Source organism: Schistocerca cancellata, chromosome 6 (assembly GCF_023864275.1).
Source record: "Schistocerca cancellata isolate TAMUIC-IGC-003103 chromosome 6, iqSchCanc2.1, whole genome shotgun sequence".
In the NCBI taxonomy this organism is placed as follows: domain Eukaryota; kingdom Metazoa; phylum Arthropoda; class Insecta; order Orthoptera; family Acrididae; genus Schistocerca; species Schistocerca cancellata.
In genome coordinates, this window is record NC_064631.1 from 104,891,144 (window position 1) to 104,908,457 (window position 17,314).

General features: G+C 39.0%; 1 protein-coding gene across 1 annotated transcript in view; it reads left to right on the forward strand.

Moving 5' to 3' along the window:
• LOC126088174 (probable RNA polymerase II nuclear localization protein SLC7A6OS) overlaps positions 1 to 16,829 on the forward strand; it is a 61,443-nt gene extending 44,614 nt beyond the window's left edge. The window contains exons 4-6 of the mRNA XM_049906298.1: positions 1,992 to 2,221; positions 11,810 to 11,862; positions 16,738 to 16,829. Of these exons, the coding sequence (XP_049762255.1) occupies positions 1,992 to 2,221; positions 11,810 to 11,862; positions 16,738 to 16,829 (375 nt within the window). The remainder of the gene's footprint in view (positions 1 to 1,991; positions 2,222 to 11,809; positions 11,863 to 16,737) is intronic.
• Positions 16,830 to 17,314: the final 485 nt, after the last annotated feature.

The following is a 17,314-nucleotide window of genomic DNA, read 5'->3' on the forward strand; positions in this document are numbered from 1 at the left end:
TTTCCATCATTCTGTTACACTCATTTTCATATAATTGCTCCCAGGTTGTCCAATTTTCTGAGGGGTCATAAGAGTGATAGTATGCTCTGATCATATTTTGTTAAAAGCGTATTTTGTATTTTACTCCTGTTTCTGGTCTTAGCACCAGGAGACAGTAGCCATGTGTATGTGAGTTGTGTGAATATGTGATAGTTCTGTTTCTGATGAAGGACTTTGTTTGAAAGTAAAAATATTTCTAATATTCTTTTTTGTTGTGCTTGTCTGTGATTTGACATCTCAAAGTGGTGAGTAGCAATCTATCCTTTTGATATTGTTGTTATTCCATTCTGGGATTTTTGTTATCCTACTCTGGGATTTCCATTGTTTGTTTTTAATCCTGTTTCTCATTAAAAAAATTCAGTGCACACAGTGTCTTGTACATTGTAGCTATAAATTTAAGTGTGTGTTGATAGGTTACTTTTAGTGCTATTCATTTGCCGAGTCGTATTGATTAGTTTATACACATTGCAAAACAGAGTTCCAGAATTGTTCTTATTCATTAAATGACCGAACACATAATCACAAAATTTTATGATTAATTACTAACTTACTACAGAACTGAAGAAGCAGAGGTATGAATGTAAGCACCAAATGCACAGTATGTCAAGATAAAAGACATATGGAAACATTTGACAGTGCTCCTGTAAACATTCAGAAACAGTTAAAGTGTCTTTCAGTGACCAGGAGGAATGATTTTAATGTAATTCCTTCCACTTGTATTGTACAATGTACTAGATCATACAAAATGTAAGGCTCACTACCAGTAATTCAGCACATTATTTTCCCCCCCTCTCTCTTTGTTATTCAGATGTAGTGTCCATGTCCAGGACTAGAAGACTTGTTACAATGAAGAGGTGTGATTTGGATTGATTAGTGATCTAGCCTGGTGCTCAACAAAAAGGAAATAGCAAAAAGGAAATTAATTAATGATTTAAAAAACAAAGATGCTGTGACTTAACAAATGAGAAAGCGCTGGTAGATAGACACAATAAAAAACACACAAACACGCACACAAATTTCAAGCTTTTGCAACCCAAGGTTGCTTCATCAGGAAAGAGGGAAGGAGAGGGAAAGACGAAAGGGTGTTGGTGTTAAGGGAGAGGGTAAGGAGTCATTCCAATCCCAGGAGCGGAAAGACTTACCTTAGGAGGAAAAAGGACACTCTCTCTCTCTCTCTCTCTCTCTCTCTCTCTCTCTCTCTCACACACACACACACACACACACACACACACACACACACACATATATCCATCCGCACATATACAGACACAGGCAGACATATGTAAAGGCAAAAAGGTTGGACAGAGATCATCTTTCTTTGCTCTCAGATTTCAGTCATGAATATGTACTGCAGCCCTGTTTCACATAAACAGTGACACAGAGATGCAGTCTGGGTGGATTTACATCTGTTGAAACTGTACATCAGTCTCCTTGAATTCTGCCACTTAATAAGTGACTCTCCTTTACAGGGGCGACAATTGTGACGATCTTTGAGTAGTGTCTGAGATGGAGCATTTTGACTGCCTAACTTTGAAGTTGAAATATGGATGCCCTTAAACAATTTTAAACACTGAAATAATAATGGTTGTGTACCAGATGACTGTTGCAGCAATATAGTAATGCCAATAGCAGACTGCTGTAGACAAAATCAGTATTTTAAATGTGCATACTGCTCAGTGCTGTCTCCATTTTTCTTGGGAAACGTTTAGTAATTATGCATTATTCTTACTCTCTTGTCAGGATTGTGCACTCATAGATGCACCTCTCCCTCTCCTTTCACACACACACACACACACACACACATTTTTACTCTGTCAGTCCTAATTAACCTCGTCTTTATATAAAATATTGTTTTATCAGGATATTTTCATGTGAAAGGGCAAACATATTACTACTCTTTTGACTTGTATATATCTTTTGTGGTAATAATTATGCTGTCAACATTGTTTCAGATAACAAACCCTTCTAGCGAAGATAAAAACTACGTATATGATTTGTATTACACAGAAAAGATTGATTTTGATGACATGTTGCTGGACACTCAACTGAGTATCCATCCTATGGAATCAGAACTGGTATATGATGTAGATGAAGAAGATGATAAATTTCAGTTGGAGGAAGAGGACAGTGATTCAAATGATGAAAATAATTGGCGCAATGATTATCCAGATTCTGATAATAGGTAATTGTTGCCTCTTATGCATGTTGCTTGCCCCATTAGTCTCATTAAGTCAGCATGTGGCATTACCTTTCAAGATAAAGATATGTTACCTTTAGAATAATTAGTATATTTTATACTGTTGTGACTAATTCAAAATTTTTCTTGTGTCATCCAACTCATTACCGTGCAACATATAGGGAATTAGTTAGTGTATATAACTTGACAGAAGCTTAGAAATAGGAGAATAATGATGGCACACACTAATTTTTGATGTGCAATAGAGACTTATTTTTAATTGGTTATTAGTTTAAAATACTGTATTAATTGGAAATAAAAAACAACACAATGTTAAGGACAATCAAACAATTTAAAACAGTCTACATAAAACTGAGTTTAAGTCCAAATCTACAATAGCTGTGTATTGTTTTTTCACTGTATGGCGACCAGTTTCATACCCCGGACGTATATCTTCACGTCATATCTGTTTGTAGAATAAAACTACACAAGTAAAAGCACTAATATTCAACCTAACCTACCAAACAAACAAGACAGTAAAACAATGTTCTCACAAAACTGATACTTCATGTGCCTCAAATTCCAAGGTACAAGTGTAAAAACATGACACCCCTCAATAAAACGTTGGGTGAAACGTCTGATGGGCATTTTATCCGAACCAAGCGTGATTACTAGTACATCTCCAAAACAGAGTCAAAAGATGAGCCCAGACAGCACATGACAATCCACATATGATGGGATAAAACCTGTGAGCACAAAACAATGCAGAGTGAATGTCATGTAAATTCAAACAAAGCTCACAGTGTCAGTAGAGTATGAAATAGAAGAACCTACCATTGTCAAAATCCACAGGAGAAACAAAGAATTAAAAGACACTCAGTCCTTGGAAGTTGTCAGCATACTAAAACATATTGGCATGCATCAAATAGAACTGCATGTTACAGTACTAGCAACATACTGAACACTGTGAAGATAAGCATGCACCAACCCATCACAAGCTGAAGATTGTGGCATGTAGCAGTAGAAATCAAATTAAAAGGACATGCAGATTGGACCTCAGGGTTCGCAGTAACACGGTGGATCTCAGTGTTAAATAACAAACCAGTACAAGAGAGAGAAAATATTAACCACTACATTAACAAGAAGTAATATGTATTTAAAATTACTTAAAGCTACAGAAAGTAACTACCTGGTTTCATCTGCAACAAGGTAATAGAACCCCACTGATGTCCTAGTCCATGATGGTAAAATCTGTAAAACCAATTAAGATATAAGAAATATAAAAAATATAAATACAAAGTATCTAAAATGGTGCTACAATTAATGCTAGGCTAAGTTAATGTAAAACCTCTGTCATTATTTTAACAGTCCAAATTAACAGGGATAACATACAGACCATATGATGATGGAACTTAGTGAAACCAGACCAGATCTGACTAAGACAAATTCATGGACCAAAACCCTCCTGAAACTGATCTCTCAAAACCGGCCAAGAACCCCTGTGAGAGGGGTGGGTGTGGGGAGGGGGATGGGGGGGAGGGAGGAAGGTGGAGGTGGTTTGGAATAGAGAAGGAATATAGTAGAACTGGATCTAGTTGACAGGAACAATTATTTATCCAGGATTAATGGAAACACACATGGACCCTATCGATAGTGAGGAGATTAAGAGTAGTTGAGATTAAATAATAGACTCCAATGTGTTAGGGCCATCTGGCCATTCAATATCTGTAAAGAGGACTTCTTAATAGCCCTAAAATGTGTATCTTTTGTAAAATATCTAACACTGTCCCTTTATTCTCAGTGCATAAAATGTCAAGGTTGTTTTCTACACTCATTACCGAATGTCCCCTTTCCCGCAACTGTAATGACGAGGTTGACCTTGGGGTATTTACATTGAGATGTTCTTTAAACTGCTTACTAAAACCTCTACCTGTTTGACCTACATATGTGCCCTGACAATCATTACACTGTATGGTGTAAACCCCAGTGTTCTTATACAAGTTGGTGTCACACAACTTCCTATGTCTGTATCTGGTCTCAATATTACAGGTATGAGTAGAAAATGTGGGTAGAATACTCTTCTTTCTTAGGTGTCTGCCTATTCTTTCTGACACGCTCACATAATATGGTGGTCAGTGATACCAGAGAGCGGGCTGGTTAACCTGTAAGGGAACTAGTGTGAAGATAAACCATGACTGGCATGAAAATGAACCAGACCTCCTTTTGAGAATCTCATTATTGTGCTCTAAACAAAACTGCTGTTATATCCATTGCAAATAGCAATGTGAACAGTAGTATCATTTCATTTTTGAAAGCTTCAGGGGAGAGTGGAATACTGTGAACGTGACATAAGAATGCTCTGAAAGCCACTTTTTTATGACTCATGGGATGGTTGGAACAAGAATGGATAACCAAGTCAGTCGTAGGGAGCTTCCTATAAATATCAAAAGAAAAAATGCTGTCTTCGAAACTGTTGACCAGAATTAGGTAAGGAACAGTATCTCAAGGCAGATGCTCAGTAGTAAACTGAATATCAGTGTACTGTGCATTTAAATTATAGACCAAAGAATGACACTCAGTACTAGATCCATTGTAAAGTAGAAGAACGTTATCTACGTACGTAAACTGTTTGACAATTTGTGTACCAAACGACGGGTGTTGAATCACAATGTCATGTTCAAACTTGGTCATAAATATGTTAGCTAAGCAGTAAGACAGGGGTGTTCCCATTGCTAATCCACATTCCTGAATGTAAGTAGCATCTCCAAAGCTAAAATAATTTTAGTTCATTACCAGTTCCAACAACTTAATAACCTCATCAATCTCAGCCAGGGGATGATTACTGAAGCCACTTAAGTTCTCATAGACAATCCTAACTACATGCTCTGTGGGGATATTACTGTACATACTTTTAAAGTCCAGCATAGCTAACCTGGCTCCATGTGGAACCTTCAAACTGGAAAGCACAGAAACCAGATGGGTACTATTACATATTGATATATCAGAAGGGTTTAACATAATATTTGTTTAAATACTCTGAAATTGATTTCTCTGAGTGGTAGCCTGCACCATACCTAGTATTCACTGTGAGACGTGCTGGGAAATTATCCTTATGGACCTTTATAGTAGCCCTGTGGACATCAGATGTTTCTTTAGTTGTGCAACATATTTCGGTTTAGGGTCGTATCTACAGCACTTGACTTTACCCACATATAGGCTTTTCTTGATAGCAACAATGTTTATAACAACAGCATTACTTGTAGCACCATTTTAGAGATTTTGTTTTTGTATTTTTTTATATATATTTCTATATTTTTATTGATTATGAACTAGGACTTCAGTCAGGTTCTGTTATTTTGTTGTAGATAGAACCAGGTAGTTCAGTTTCCTAAGCTTTAAGTAATTTTAATTGTATCTCACTTCCCGTAAGTCTACCGGTTAATATTTTCTGTCTCTCGTACTGTATTGTTGTTTAACTCTGAGATCCACTGTGTTACTGCAATCCCTGAGGTCCAATCTGCATGTCCTTTTAATTTGGTTTCTGCTGCTAGATATCATGATCTCCAGATTGTGATGGGTTGATGCATGCTTATCTTCACAGTGTTCAGTGTGTTGCTAGCACTGTAACATGTAGTGCTATTTAATGCATGTCAATATGTTTTAGTATGCTGACAACTCCCAAGGACTGAGTGTCTTTTAATTCTTTGTTTCTCCTGTGGATTTTGACAATGATAGGTTTCTTCTATTTCATACTATACCGAGACAGAGAGCTTTGTTTGAATTTACATTACATTCATTCTGCATTGTTTTGTGCTCACGGGTTTTATCCTATCATAATTATGAGGGTTGTCATGTGCTGTCTGGGCTCATCTTTTGACTTTGTTTTGGAGATGTACTAGTAATCATGCTTGGTTAGGATCAAGTGCCCATCTGCCATTTCATCCAAGGTTTTATCGAGGGGTGACATGTTTTTACACTTGTACCTCGGAAATTGTGGCACATGAAGTATCAGTTTTGTGTGTACATTTCTCTACTGTCTGGTTTGTTTTGTAGGTTAGGTTGATTATTAGTGCTTTTACTTATGTAGTTTTATTCTACAAGAAGATATGATCTGAAGATATACCTCCGTATGGAACTGGTCGTCATACAGTGAAAACACAATACACAGTTATTGTGGATTTGGACTTTAACTCAGTTTTATGTAGACTATTTTACTATCTCTGATTTTAAACTGTTTGATTGTCCTTCACACTATGTACAAGTATTTTAGCTGTGGTTGCTTGATCTATAAGATTATTTGTAATACATAGCAACAACTTGTATGCAATCATTAGAGTCATTTCCCGTCTTTTTTTCCCATGTTTTGCTAAATAATTTTTTTTCTCTGTTTGCCTGTTCAGTACAAATTTTGCAATTGGTTTTAAGGTAACTTCCCAATGACACTTTAAACTTTCAACATTGCTCAGAACTGGTTGACAGTGCATTATTAATTTGTTTTTGTGTCTGGTGTGTTGTAAAAGGTACTGTGTTCTTGTGTTTTTGTGCCTGTTCAGAACTGATTTTGCAATTGATTTCAAACCAACTTCTTGATGTGCTAGAGACTTGAAAGTTTTGACATAGCTGAGAACTAGGTGACCATAAAATATTAACTTGCTTTCGTCGCTGGTGGGTGGTGGAGGGTACTTTGTATACCACTGCTGTTTCTACTTTTCTAGTTTCAGTCACAGATGTTGCACGGTAAGAATGATTGCTGGCAAGCCTCTGCACGAGCTTGAATCTCTAATTTTTTATCTTCACAGTATTTTTGCAAGATATAAATAGGAGAAAAAATGAAATAAACTTCAAATTTATCATATGTCTCTGCTCTAATCTCTTCAGAATGTTTTAACCCCTTACTGCATGATTTTTTTAATTTTTCTGAAAAAAATGTTACATGTTATGTTCGATGTTCTGATTTCATAAAAAATGCTTAAAAAATTCTAAATCTTATGTAGGGGCGGTTATTTTAGAATTAAGGGTTTGTGCCATATATGGGACAGCATGCAATAATGATTAATACCATGTGATACCAGTTTTGGGATTGATGATGCACAGTGTGGAAAATATACAATTAAGATACGTACATGAACTAGCAGAACTGTATTTATACAAAACAATTACACTTTCTATTCATTACAATACACATATTTTGAGAAAATAACACAAATTCTGTTTCCACTTTTCTCTATTCATTATGAAATTTAATGAAGCAATTTCTCTCCTTATTCAAGCACAATGTCGCACTGCACGTCATACACGCTATATAAGATTTTCCCTTGCATTCTGGATACTTGCAACGACCACGGTTTTCCAGCCAGATAGGCATGTGATCTATCCCATCCAGTCGCACTTGACGCTGTGGAAGATCTGCTGTAGGGCCTCTCTTCTTCTTGCAGTCAAGCTGTTTTTGTAGTTCATTGCTTGGCCTACCACGTTTCTTGGATAAGTATTTCCCAGTTTTACAGAGGGCCTCTGCAACTGCGACCTTGAAATCAACAAGGGGCTTGTAGTCCGTATTTCTTCTTCTCCATAACAGCCAGCTGTTCACACAAGCCAAGTCAACTAGATGAAAGAATATCTTCAAGTACCATTTCTTTGATCTAATTTGAATTCTGTAATATCCTAGCATAGAATCTAATAGATCGACACCCCCCCATGTAGTCATTGTAGATCATCACAGAGTGTGGACAAGGTACCATTTTGTATTCGTTTTCCTTCCTGAAAAGGCTCTTGATCTCGCCTTCTTGCATCCAACATAAGTTGACAAAGTGTTGACTACTTTATTATCAAACCAAGAGACTACTGACAGTTACACACCACCTACTGTTGCTATCTTTTCCTCCATGCTGCCTCAACCATTCTTCTTCATTGCTGCCTCCTTAGGTGAAATGCAACCACGTACTCGTTTGGACCGGACTGTCCCTAGTGATTGTATACCTTCCTCGTGCAAATACACTTCCAAGGGTACACTAGTGAACCAGTTATCAAAAAATAACTTGTGATTCACATGTCGTGGGACTGTTTGTGTAAGACGCACAACAACATTGCTGCTAGCTCCTAGATCCATAGCCCCAGGTATTATGATATTACTCTGAGCTCCAGAAAAAATTTCATAATCATAGCTGAAGCCTGACACTCCACTGAGGACAAAACGTTTGAAGCCCCATTTATGTGGTTTACTGGGGTTGTATTGCTTTAGAGAAGATCTGCATTTTGTTGGAATAATCTGTTCATCCACAGCTAAGAATTCCTCTTTTGGTACTCGCAGCAGTCTTTCACGCAGTTGGTCTAGCAGTGGGCGAATTTTGAAAAGTTTGTCATGGTTGGGTTCAGCAGCGGGAATTAGATTACTGTTACCGCAGAAGTGTATGAAACGCTTTATTTCTTCCCATCAATTACAACTAATTATGTCACTCACAGCAGGGTGGCCAAGATATTTGCACCAATAATGTCTTGTTGCTGGGAGTTGAATGACTGACATAAACAAGGCAGTACCAATAAATTGTTCAATTTCTCCAGCACTAACATTTACACATTTATTGGGTCGGCACTGTATCGAAAACAGATTGGATTGTTCGACTATGTACTGCACTATGTCTTTAGTGAAGAAATACTGGAAATATTCCACTGGAGGGTCAAGTTCCAATACTTCCTGAGGAAGAGCAGTATTTCCGGCGAATTTCGTCTCGTCATCCCCTATAATCAAATGTCCTGGTTTCCAATGTATGGTAGGTTCCCCACCTTAGTTGAAGGTATTGAATCTCGTTGCATTGCTGTCATCCTGTCTGCAGGAGGAATGCTTTCAAGGTCACAATCGTCAGTAGACCAAATCTCACTCTTGTCTTCTGTTTCTGACTGTTTCTGATTTCGCAGTACTTTTATTTTTTGTATTGTAACTCTTAGGCCTAATATCATCATCACTGTCTGATTCCAAACAGAAAACGAGATGTCCATTTTGCAAGTTTTTTTTTCCATGGACAATGTTTCGTCATCTGACATATCAGGATCCTCACTAGCATTTCCGTCCTCTATAACTCTTATTGTGGCCGAAGAGCCATAAAAGTTTCTTATGTTCATTGCAGTAACAAAGCTGAAAGGAGAGAAAACGAAGTGCTATATGTTAATAGGAAAGGTTAGGTTATGTTCAATTTTTACTCTACGCTTTCAAGGCTGCATGTTGTGCCATATCAGTCACAGACCTATTTTTCAATATTATATGTATTCTAATGAACAAATATATAAACTTACCTCTTTATAACTGTTCACAGATGTCCTTTTCCCTCTGCAAATAATATAAACACTGAAATCAATCGTTTACTGCACCTGATGCAACTGTTTGTGTGACCAAACTTGGCTGTAAACAGCTAGCAACACAAAGCAAAGATTCATAACACGTAATTCCTTACTCTCCCAACAGATGGCATACACTACCTGCACAGCTGCTCTTGACTGTGTACCATATCTGTCCCAACATGCAGTTTGGAAATATATTCTCAGATATGACATTGACAAAGAGAAAAGTGGTATGTGCCATACCTGGCACATACTGCGGTAAGGGGTTAAATACATTGAAAAGTTTCACATGCACACACAAGGCTAAAAAGCAGAAAATAATAATTAAAAAAAACTGCTTTTGAATACATTATGTTTTCAAAATGGACTAAATAATATAAAATAATTTCTAGACCCATACAGATTCCTAAGCCCATACAGATGGTCCTGAAAATTTGTGTTTGTGAATTTTTAGTAGTTGTGGTAATACTTGTGAAAAATAAAAATAAAAATGTGGAGCTTGTGCAGTAGATAATAGTAAGGTGTGTAGGGAATAGCTATCATTGAGAAAAATCACACAACACTGCATATAATTTGCTGTTGCAGTGTTACGTGGCTTTATGCTTAATTACAGACTTACTATTTTATCAGTTGATTTGTTTTCACCACGTCATGCCCACTGTTTACGTCCTTCTTCGTTGCTGAGCGGTATATCACTTTTCATTATGACCCTGCAACTCTTCCTTTCCTATATCTTTACTACTTTTTATCTATATAAATGATGAACTATTGGTTTGGCTGTTTAACAACTTTTTAGTAACTGTGGAAATATTACAGGCATCGGGTCCCACCTAATGTGTCACCTGCCTATATGTTTTACATGAACCTTTCAAGACTCGATCAATCTGTTTACAAAGAGAAAGCAGAATATCTCTTCCTTTGACGTTGTCCAACAACGACCTAGGAAGCTCGACGCCCTCGTGGCCCAGGCTTTTCCATGGCTCGCGGTAGTTTGCAGTATTTGTTTTATTCCTTGCCCAACCCAAAAACAAACTTAAAGAACATAATAATAATAACTGTTCTTACAATTATTCGTACAAGTCTTGATCGATTTGACGAGGGGTGGGACAGGCCTAAGCCTTGTGACACCACACAGTGCAGTAAAATTGTTAATGACTGAGGTGAACTATTCAGGCCTAAATTATCTATTGCATGCAATCAATGTTTTTCATTTTTAATTTTACAAGTATTGCCACTGCTATTAAAAATTCACAACACAAATTTTCAGGACTATGTGGAAGGAGTTAGAAATGTGTGTGGGTCTGGAGGAGATTACTATATTTTTTTTATCCATTTTCAAAATCTGTTATATTTAAAGGTATCTTCTTTAAATAATTATTATGATTTCAGTTAAACATTGATGAGTCTTCTGATGAAATGCAATGACTCGAGTTTTTAATATGGTATACTAGAGCACTACTTTTTTCAGTATGAATGACTATTAGTTTTTATTTATTTTCTGCTTCCATAATTGGTGCTATTTATATTTTTTTCTTTTCAAATCTGGCAGTAATAAGGTAGAAGCAGAGTGTGATATGACTCACAGAAAACTGACAGTTGATCTTTTGAACATCTTTTTCCTTCGCATAAAAAGTTGTTGATTTACTTGCCACATCGAATTTGGATAAAAGTCCAAGCTTTTGATGATTGCCTCCACCTTCCATCTGGGGCTAAAACTGACTGTCATAAACTGGCAAGGCTCCCACTTTTATACTTATAGGTCCTTTCTGTGTTGTCATCATGATGTAATGCAGCCAGTCAGAGGCCTCCTGTGTGTATAAAAGTGGAAGCCTTGCCATTTCACGACAGGCAGTTTTAGCCCCAGATGGAAGGTGGAGGCAATTATCAAAAGCTTGGAATGTTATCCTAATTTGGTGCAGCAAGTAAACTGAGAACTTTTTATGCAAGGTCTCCATCATGAAAAACTTTTTAGCTACACTTTTCCTTTTGTTGCATATTTGATAGATCTCAATACCTTTGCCTTTATTCCTTCTTTCAGTTCGTATCGAGAAGGTCCAGCTGTATCTCTTTGTGGTATAACTTTTGTTACACTTCCAGTTTGTTTCAAAGCATTATGGTTTGTTTAAACATTCATCTTTTGAGTATATTTTTTGGTACTTGTTTTTTTTTGCTTGTCATATATCTATGCTATAATCTAATTTTTTAAAAATAAATGTTGGTATAATGTGTCTACATGAGTATAATGTTTCATAATTTTCACAGTATCAATGAAGATGACATGATGCTGGCCATGCAGATGGATGACATGAATATAGGTAAAAATCCTCGAATACTTTTTGTGTACACTTGCCTCTGTAGTGTGCCTTCCCTTCTGTTGTATGAGTAATGACAGTTGCTGCTTTTTATCTGTGTAGCCATAATAATTTTATCGAAAAGTACACATTTTTGCTTAAAATGTAAGACAAAGAATTGATTTCAGCTTCGTACTAGCAGCAACACTGCAACATTGCATGATATACTAGAGTATGCAAACTCTTTTATTGTTTATTGTCTGTAATGTGATTTACTATACCTCTTCATCTGGTTCTGGCTAATTTCCCACCTCACTGTTTTGAAATCTGTGTGTATGCTCTGTCTCAAACCAACTCTTCATCAAAGCTAGCTGAACCCTAATCTATCATTCTGTTTCTTCATCAGGATGAAAGTGGCAGGTCATAGGAACCTAGAAATTACCTTGAATGTCCATGCCAGAACAGCTGTGATATTTCTTGGACAGTAGTGGTCAGAGCAGAGGGACATGGGAAGCACAGTGCACATTTAGTGCATTCTTTTGGGGATGGTTATGAGAGGGAGATCAGAAACAGACTCTTCTGGGAATTGTAGAGAATGTGAAAGTGCTGTGTAAATAGGTTGTAGCAAATGATTTCTCCCTCAGTTTCTTTCTTGGTTGATCAGGACTGCTTACCTTGGACATGAAAGCCAATATATTCTGAGCTTTGAGCACAACTGACCTCTGTCCCCCTGTTTGGAACAGGGAGAAAACTAATGCAAAAACTATTTCTGTGAAAGTCTAGGTCATACATATTTTTGCAGTAGGCTTCCAGTAAGGGCCTGGATTGTGCTATTGATACAAATCATACAAATTCCTTCATCAAATGAAGTGTTGTGTGTTTGTCCATGTGATGAAGGTCTTTGTCCACTAGCTAATTAATATCCAACAGTCTACTTTTAAATGTGCCTGTCTGCCACTTAAATTCCTAATTCATGTTGTTACTGTGTTACACAGCTCTGTGTCATATTCTGAAATGTAATAATTTTTGCTGTAGTATGCTATGGATATTAATCTAAGTTACTAAACAGTACAAAAATGAAAAATAGAGCCCCTGTGTATAAAATTTTTAAATTGGGCTACAAAGGTAAACTCAGAATGTCATATGCTCAAAATATCATGCAAAAAATGTGGTACAAACAAAGATTCTGAAAGGACAGATGTCATTGTAGTAGATACCTATGTATCATATTCTGAATTTGACCTACACAGCTAAATAAAATGTGTCATTCAACCAACAATCTCTAACAAAATTAATTACTATTGTAGGGGACACTCTTGTATCCTATTCCAAGTTGTATTTACTTAGCCAAAGCTAAGCTGTAATATAACCCAAATCACAGAAACTAAAGAATCAATTCTCTGGAGACATGTTGTAGATTCCTAAGTCTGCCATTGTATCTCAAAGAAAGACTACAATAATGACTTTTTGTCATTCGATTTTCATTCAGAGTCAGTGGCAACACCATCCCTGCCCTAAGTCCTGTCTTACCTGTGTCAGTCCCAATATTTAAAACTTCATAATACCTGGGAAAATATGACTTGATAGTTAGCATATAGTTGTGTATTATATTTAATTATTTAATGATAACCCAAAACTACCATTTTTTTTAGAAGTTCTCATGTTTCCTGTCACAGTGCACTGTGTTTGGATACAGGAAGGTGGCTCAGACCTGAGTATGGCGAATGATGGTACCCCATAGAAAAATGGCAGCAAGGGACGGTAAAGGACACCAGGCACACATGCTGAAGAGGCTATTCCAGCAGCCATTGAGGGAACAGGTTGCAACCAGCTGATGATTGCGGCACATGTTGGAACAAATGATGCCTGTCATCTGGGCTCCAAAGTCATTCTTGGGTCGTTCCAGTGACTTGCAGAGAAGGTTGAGAAGACCAGCCTTGCGCATCCAGTTTTAAAAAAGCTCACAATTTGCAGCATTGTCTGCAAAACTGATCGTGGCCCTTTGGTTCTGAATTGAATGAAAGGACTGAACCAGAGACTATGAAAGTTCTGTGTAACACTTTGTAGGGATATGAAATGGAATGATTACATAGGTTCAGTCATGGGTAATGCAGGTGGTAGACGTTGGTTTATTGGTACAATATTGGGAAGGGCAGTTCCCGATCATGCAGAAGTGCTGCAACATGACGTGACATGAACTGGACTATTTCTGAAGTAGTGCTGGAGGGAATTGGCACCATGAATCCTGCAGGGCTGTCCATAAATCTGTAAGTGTACGATGGACTGGAGATCTCTTCTGAACAGCACGCGGTCAAGGCATCCCAGATATGCTCAATAACGTTCATGTCTGGGGAGTTTGGTGGGCAGTGGAAGTGTTTAAACTCAGAAGAGTGTTCGTGGAGTCACTCTGTAGAGTTCTGGATGTGTAGGGTGTCGCATTGTCCTGCTGGAATTGCCCATGTCTGTTGGCATGCACAATGGACATGAATGAATGCAGGTGATGACACAGGATGCTTACATACGTGTCACCTGTCAAGAGTCGTATCTAGACTTATCAGGGGTCACTCCAGCTGCACATGCCTCACGCCATTACAGATCCTCCACCAGCTTGAGCAGTCCCCTGCTGACATGCAGGATCCATGGATTCATGAGGTTGTCTCCATACCTATACACGTCCATCCACTCAGTACTATTTGAAATGAGACTCATCTGACCAGGCAACATGTTTGCAGTCATCAACAGTCCAATGTCGGTGTTGATGGGCCCAGGTGAGGCGAAAGCTTTGTGTTGTGCAATCATCAAGGTTTCACAAGTGGGTCTTTGGCTCCGAAAGCCGATATCGATTATGTTTCTTTGAATGATTTGCATGCTGACACTTGTTGATGGCCCAGCACTGAAATCTGCTGCAATTTGCAGAAAGATCGCTCTTCTGTCATGTTGAACGATTCCCTCCAGTCATCGTTGCTCCCGTTCTTGCAGCATGTCTTTCCATCCACAGGATGCTGGAGATTTGATGTTTTACCAGACTCATGATATTCACAGTACACTCATGAAATGCTAGTATAGGAAAATCCCCACTTCATCACTACCTCAGAGATGCTGTGTTCCATCGCTCATGCGCTGACTGTAACACCACATTCAAACTCACTTAAATCTTGATAACTTGCCATTGTAGCAGCAGTAACCGATGTAACAACTCCGCCAGTCATTGCCGATGGCAGTGCCGAATTCTGCCTGTTTACATGTCTGTCTATTTGAATACACATGCCTATACCAGTTTCTTTGATATAATAACTAGCGAAACATGTGCTTCTCATTAAAATAACTTCAAACCAAGACTGAGTAAGTGCCCATAATAACCAAACCAAAAGAGAAATGAATTTTTACAGCAATGGACAGAGAAAGAAGGCAATATACACTCCTGGAAATGGAAAAAAGAACACATTGACACCGGTGTGTCAGACCCACCATACTTGCTCCGGACACTGCGAGAGGGCTGTACAAGCAATGATCACACGCACGGCACAGCGGACACACCAGGAACCGCGGTGTTGGCCGTCGAATGGCGCTAGCTGCGCAGCATTTGTGCACCGCCGCCGTCAGTGTCAGCCAGTTTGCCGTGGCATACGGAGCTCCATCGCAGTCTTTAACACTGGTAGCATGCCGCGACAGCGTGGACGTGAACCGTATGTGCAGTTGACGTACTTTGAGCAAGGGCGTATAGTGGGCATGCGGGAGGCCGGGTGGACGTACCGCCGAATTGCTCTACACGTGGGGCGTGAGGTCTCCACAGTACATCGATGTTGTCGCCAGTGGTCGGCGGAAGGTGCACGTGCCCATCGACCTGGGACCGGACCGCAGCGATGCACGGATGCACGCCAAGACCGTAGGATCCTATGCAGTGCCGTAGGGGACCGCACCGCCACTTCCCAGCAAATTAGGGGTACTGTTGCTCCTGGGGTATCGGCGAGGACCATTCGCAACTGTCTCCATGAAGCTGGGCTACGGTCCCGCACACTGTTAGGCCGTCTTCCACTCACGCCCCAACATCGTGCAGCCTGCCTCCAGTGGTGTCGCGACAGGCGTGAATGGAGGGACGAATGGAGACGTGTCGTCTTCAGCAATGAGAGTCGCTTCTGCCTTGGTGCCAATGATGGTCGTATGCGTGTTTGGCGCCGTGCAGGTGAGCGCCACAATCAGGACTGCATACGACCGAGGCACACAGGGCCAACACCCGGCATCATGGTGTGGGGAGCGATCTCCTACACTGGCCGTACACCACTGGTGATTGTCGAGGGGACACTGAATAGTGCACGGTACATCCAAACCGCCATCGAACCCATCGTTCTACCATTCCTAGACCGGCAAGGGAACTTGCTGTTCCAACAGGACAATGCACGTCCGCATGTACCCCGTGCCACCCAACGTGCTCTAGAAGGTGTAAGTCAACTACCCTGGCCAGCAAGATCTCCGGATCTGTCCCCCATTGAGCATGTTTGGGACTGGATGAAGCGTCGTCTCACGCGGTCTGCACGTCCAGCACGAACGCTGGTCCAACTGAGGTGCCAGGTGGAAATGGCATGGCAAGTCATTCCACAGGACTACATCCAGCATCTCTACGATCGTCTCCATGGAAGAATAGCAGCCTGCATTGCTGCGAAAGGTGGATATACACTGTACTAGTGCCGACATTGTGCATGCTCTGTTGCCTGTGTCTATGTGCCTGTGGTTCTGTCAGTGTGATCATGTGATGTATCTGACCCCAGGAATGTGTCAATAAAGTTTCCCCTTCCTGGGACAATGAATTCACGGTGTTCTTATTTCAATTTCCAGGAGTGTATGTAACAGTTTTCACTCAGCATATAATGAGACTACGACATTTTATTATTTATTTTTCAGATAATGAGCTTTCAAGTGATGATGGAGAGGAAGATTATATTTATAGTAAGGAAGCTGATCCAAAGGATATCAGACTTTATGGCTCCTCCTAGGAGGATGATGGCTGAATTAGATGATGCTGACTCAGATGACTCTAATAGCAGCTAGTATATTAAGTGAGACAAGTAGAAGCTTAACTAAAAACAGAGAAGATATGAAAAAAGTTTTGTGTTTGTGGACATACAATTATGTAGATAACATTTTTCTAAAACCATTTGAAAATAAGTGAAAAGTGTAACATATGTGGACTCTCACTGTGTTTCCAAATTTTATTACCCATCATTGTTCTAAAAGAAATAGTTACCACAATGTATTCAGCGATTTCTGTTGTTGATCACCTACATTTTTTTTTTTTTTTTTTTTTTTTTACTTCACTGCAGCATCAGTTTGGATGTTTAAGTCTCAGCATAGCTATATGAAAAAATTCATGGACCAGTTGTGATGTTTTGTTAAATTAGACATATTTATGTGACTTCGTATATGTCATGAATACAAAACTTACTGAGTCTTGTACTACAGATTTAAAAAATTATGTACC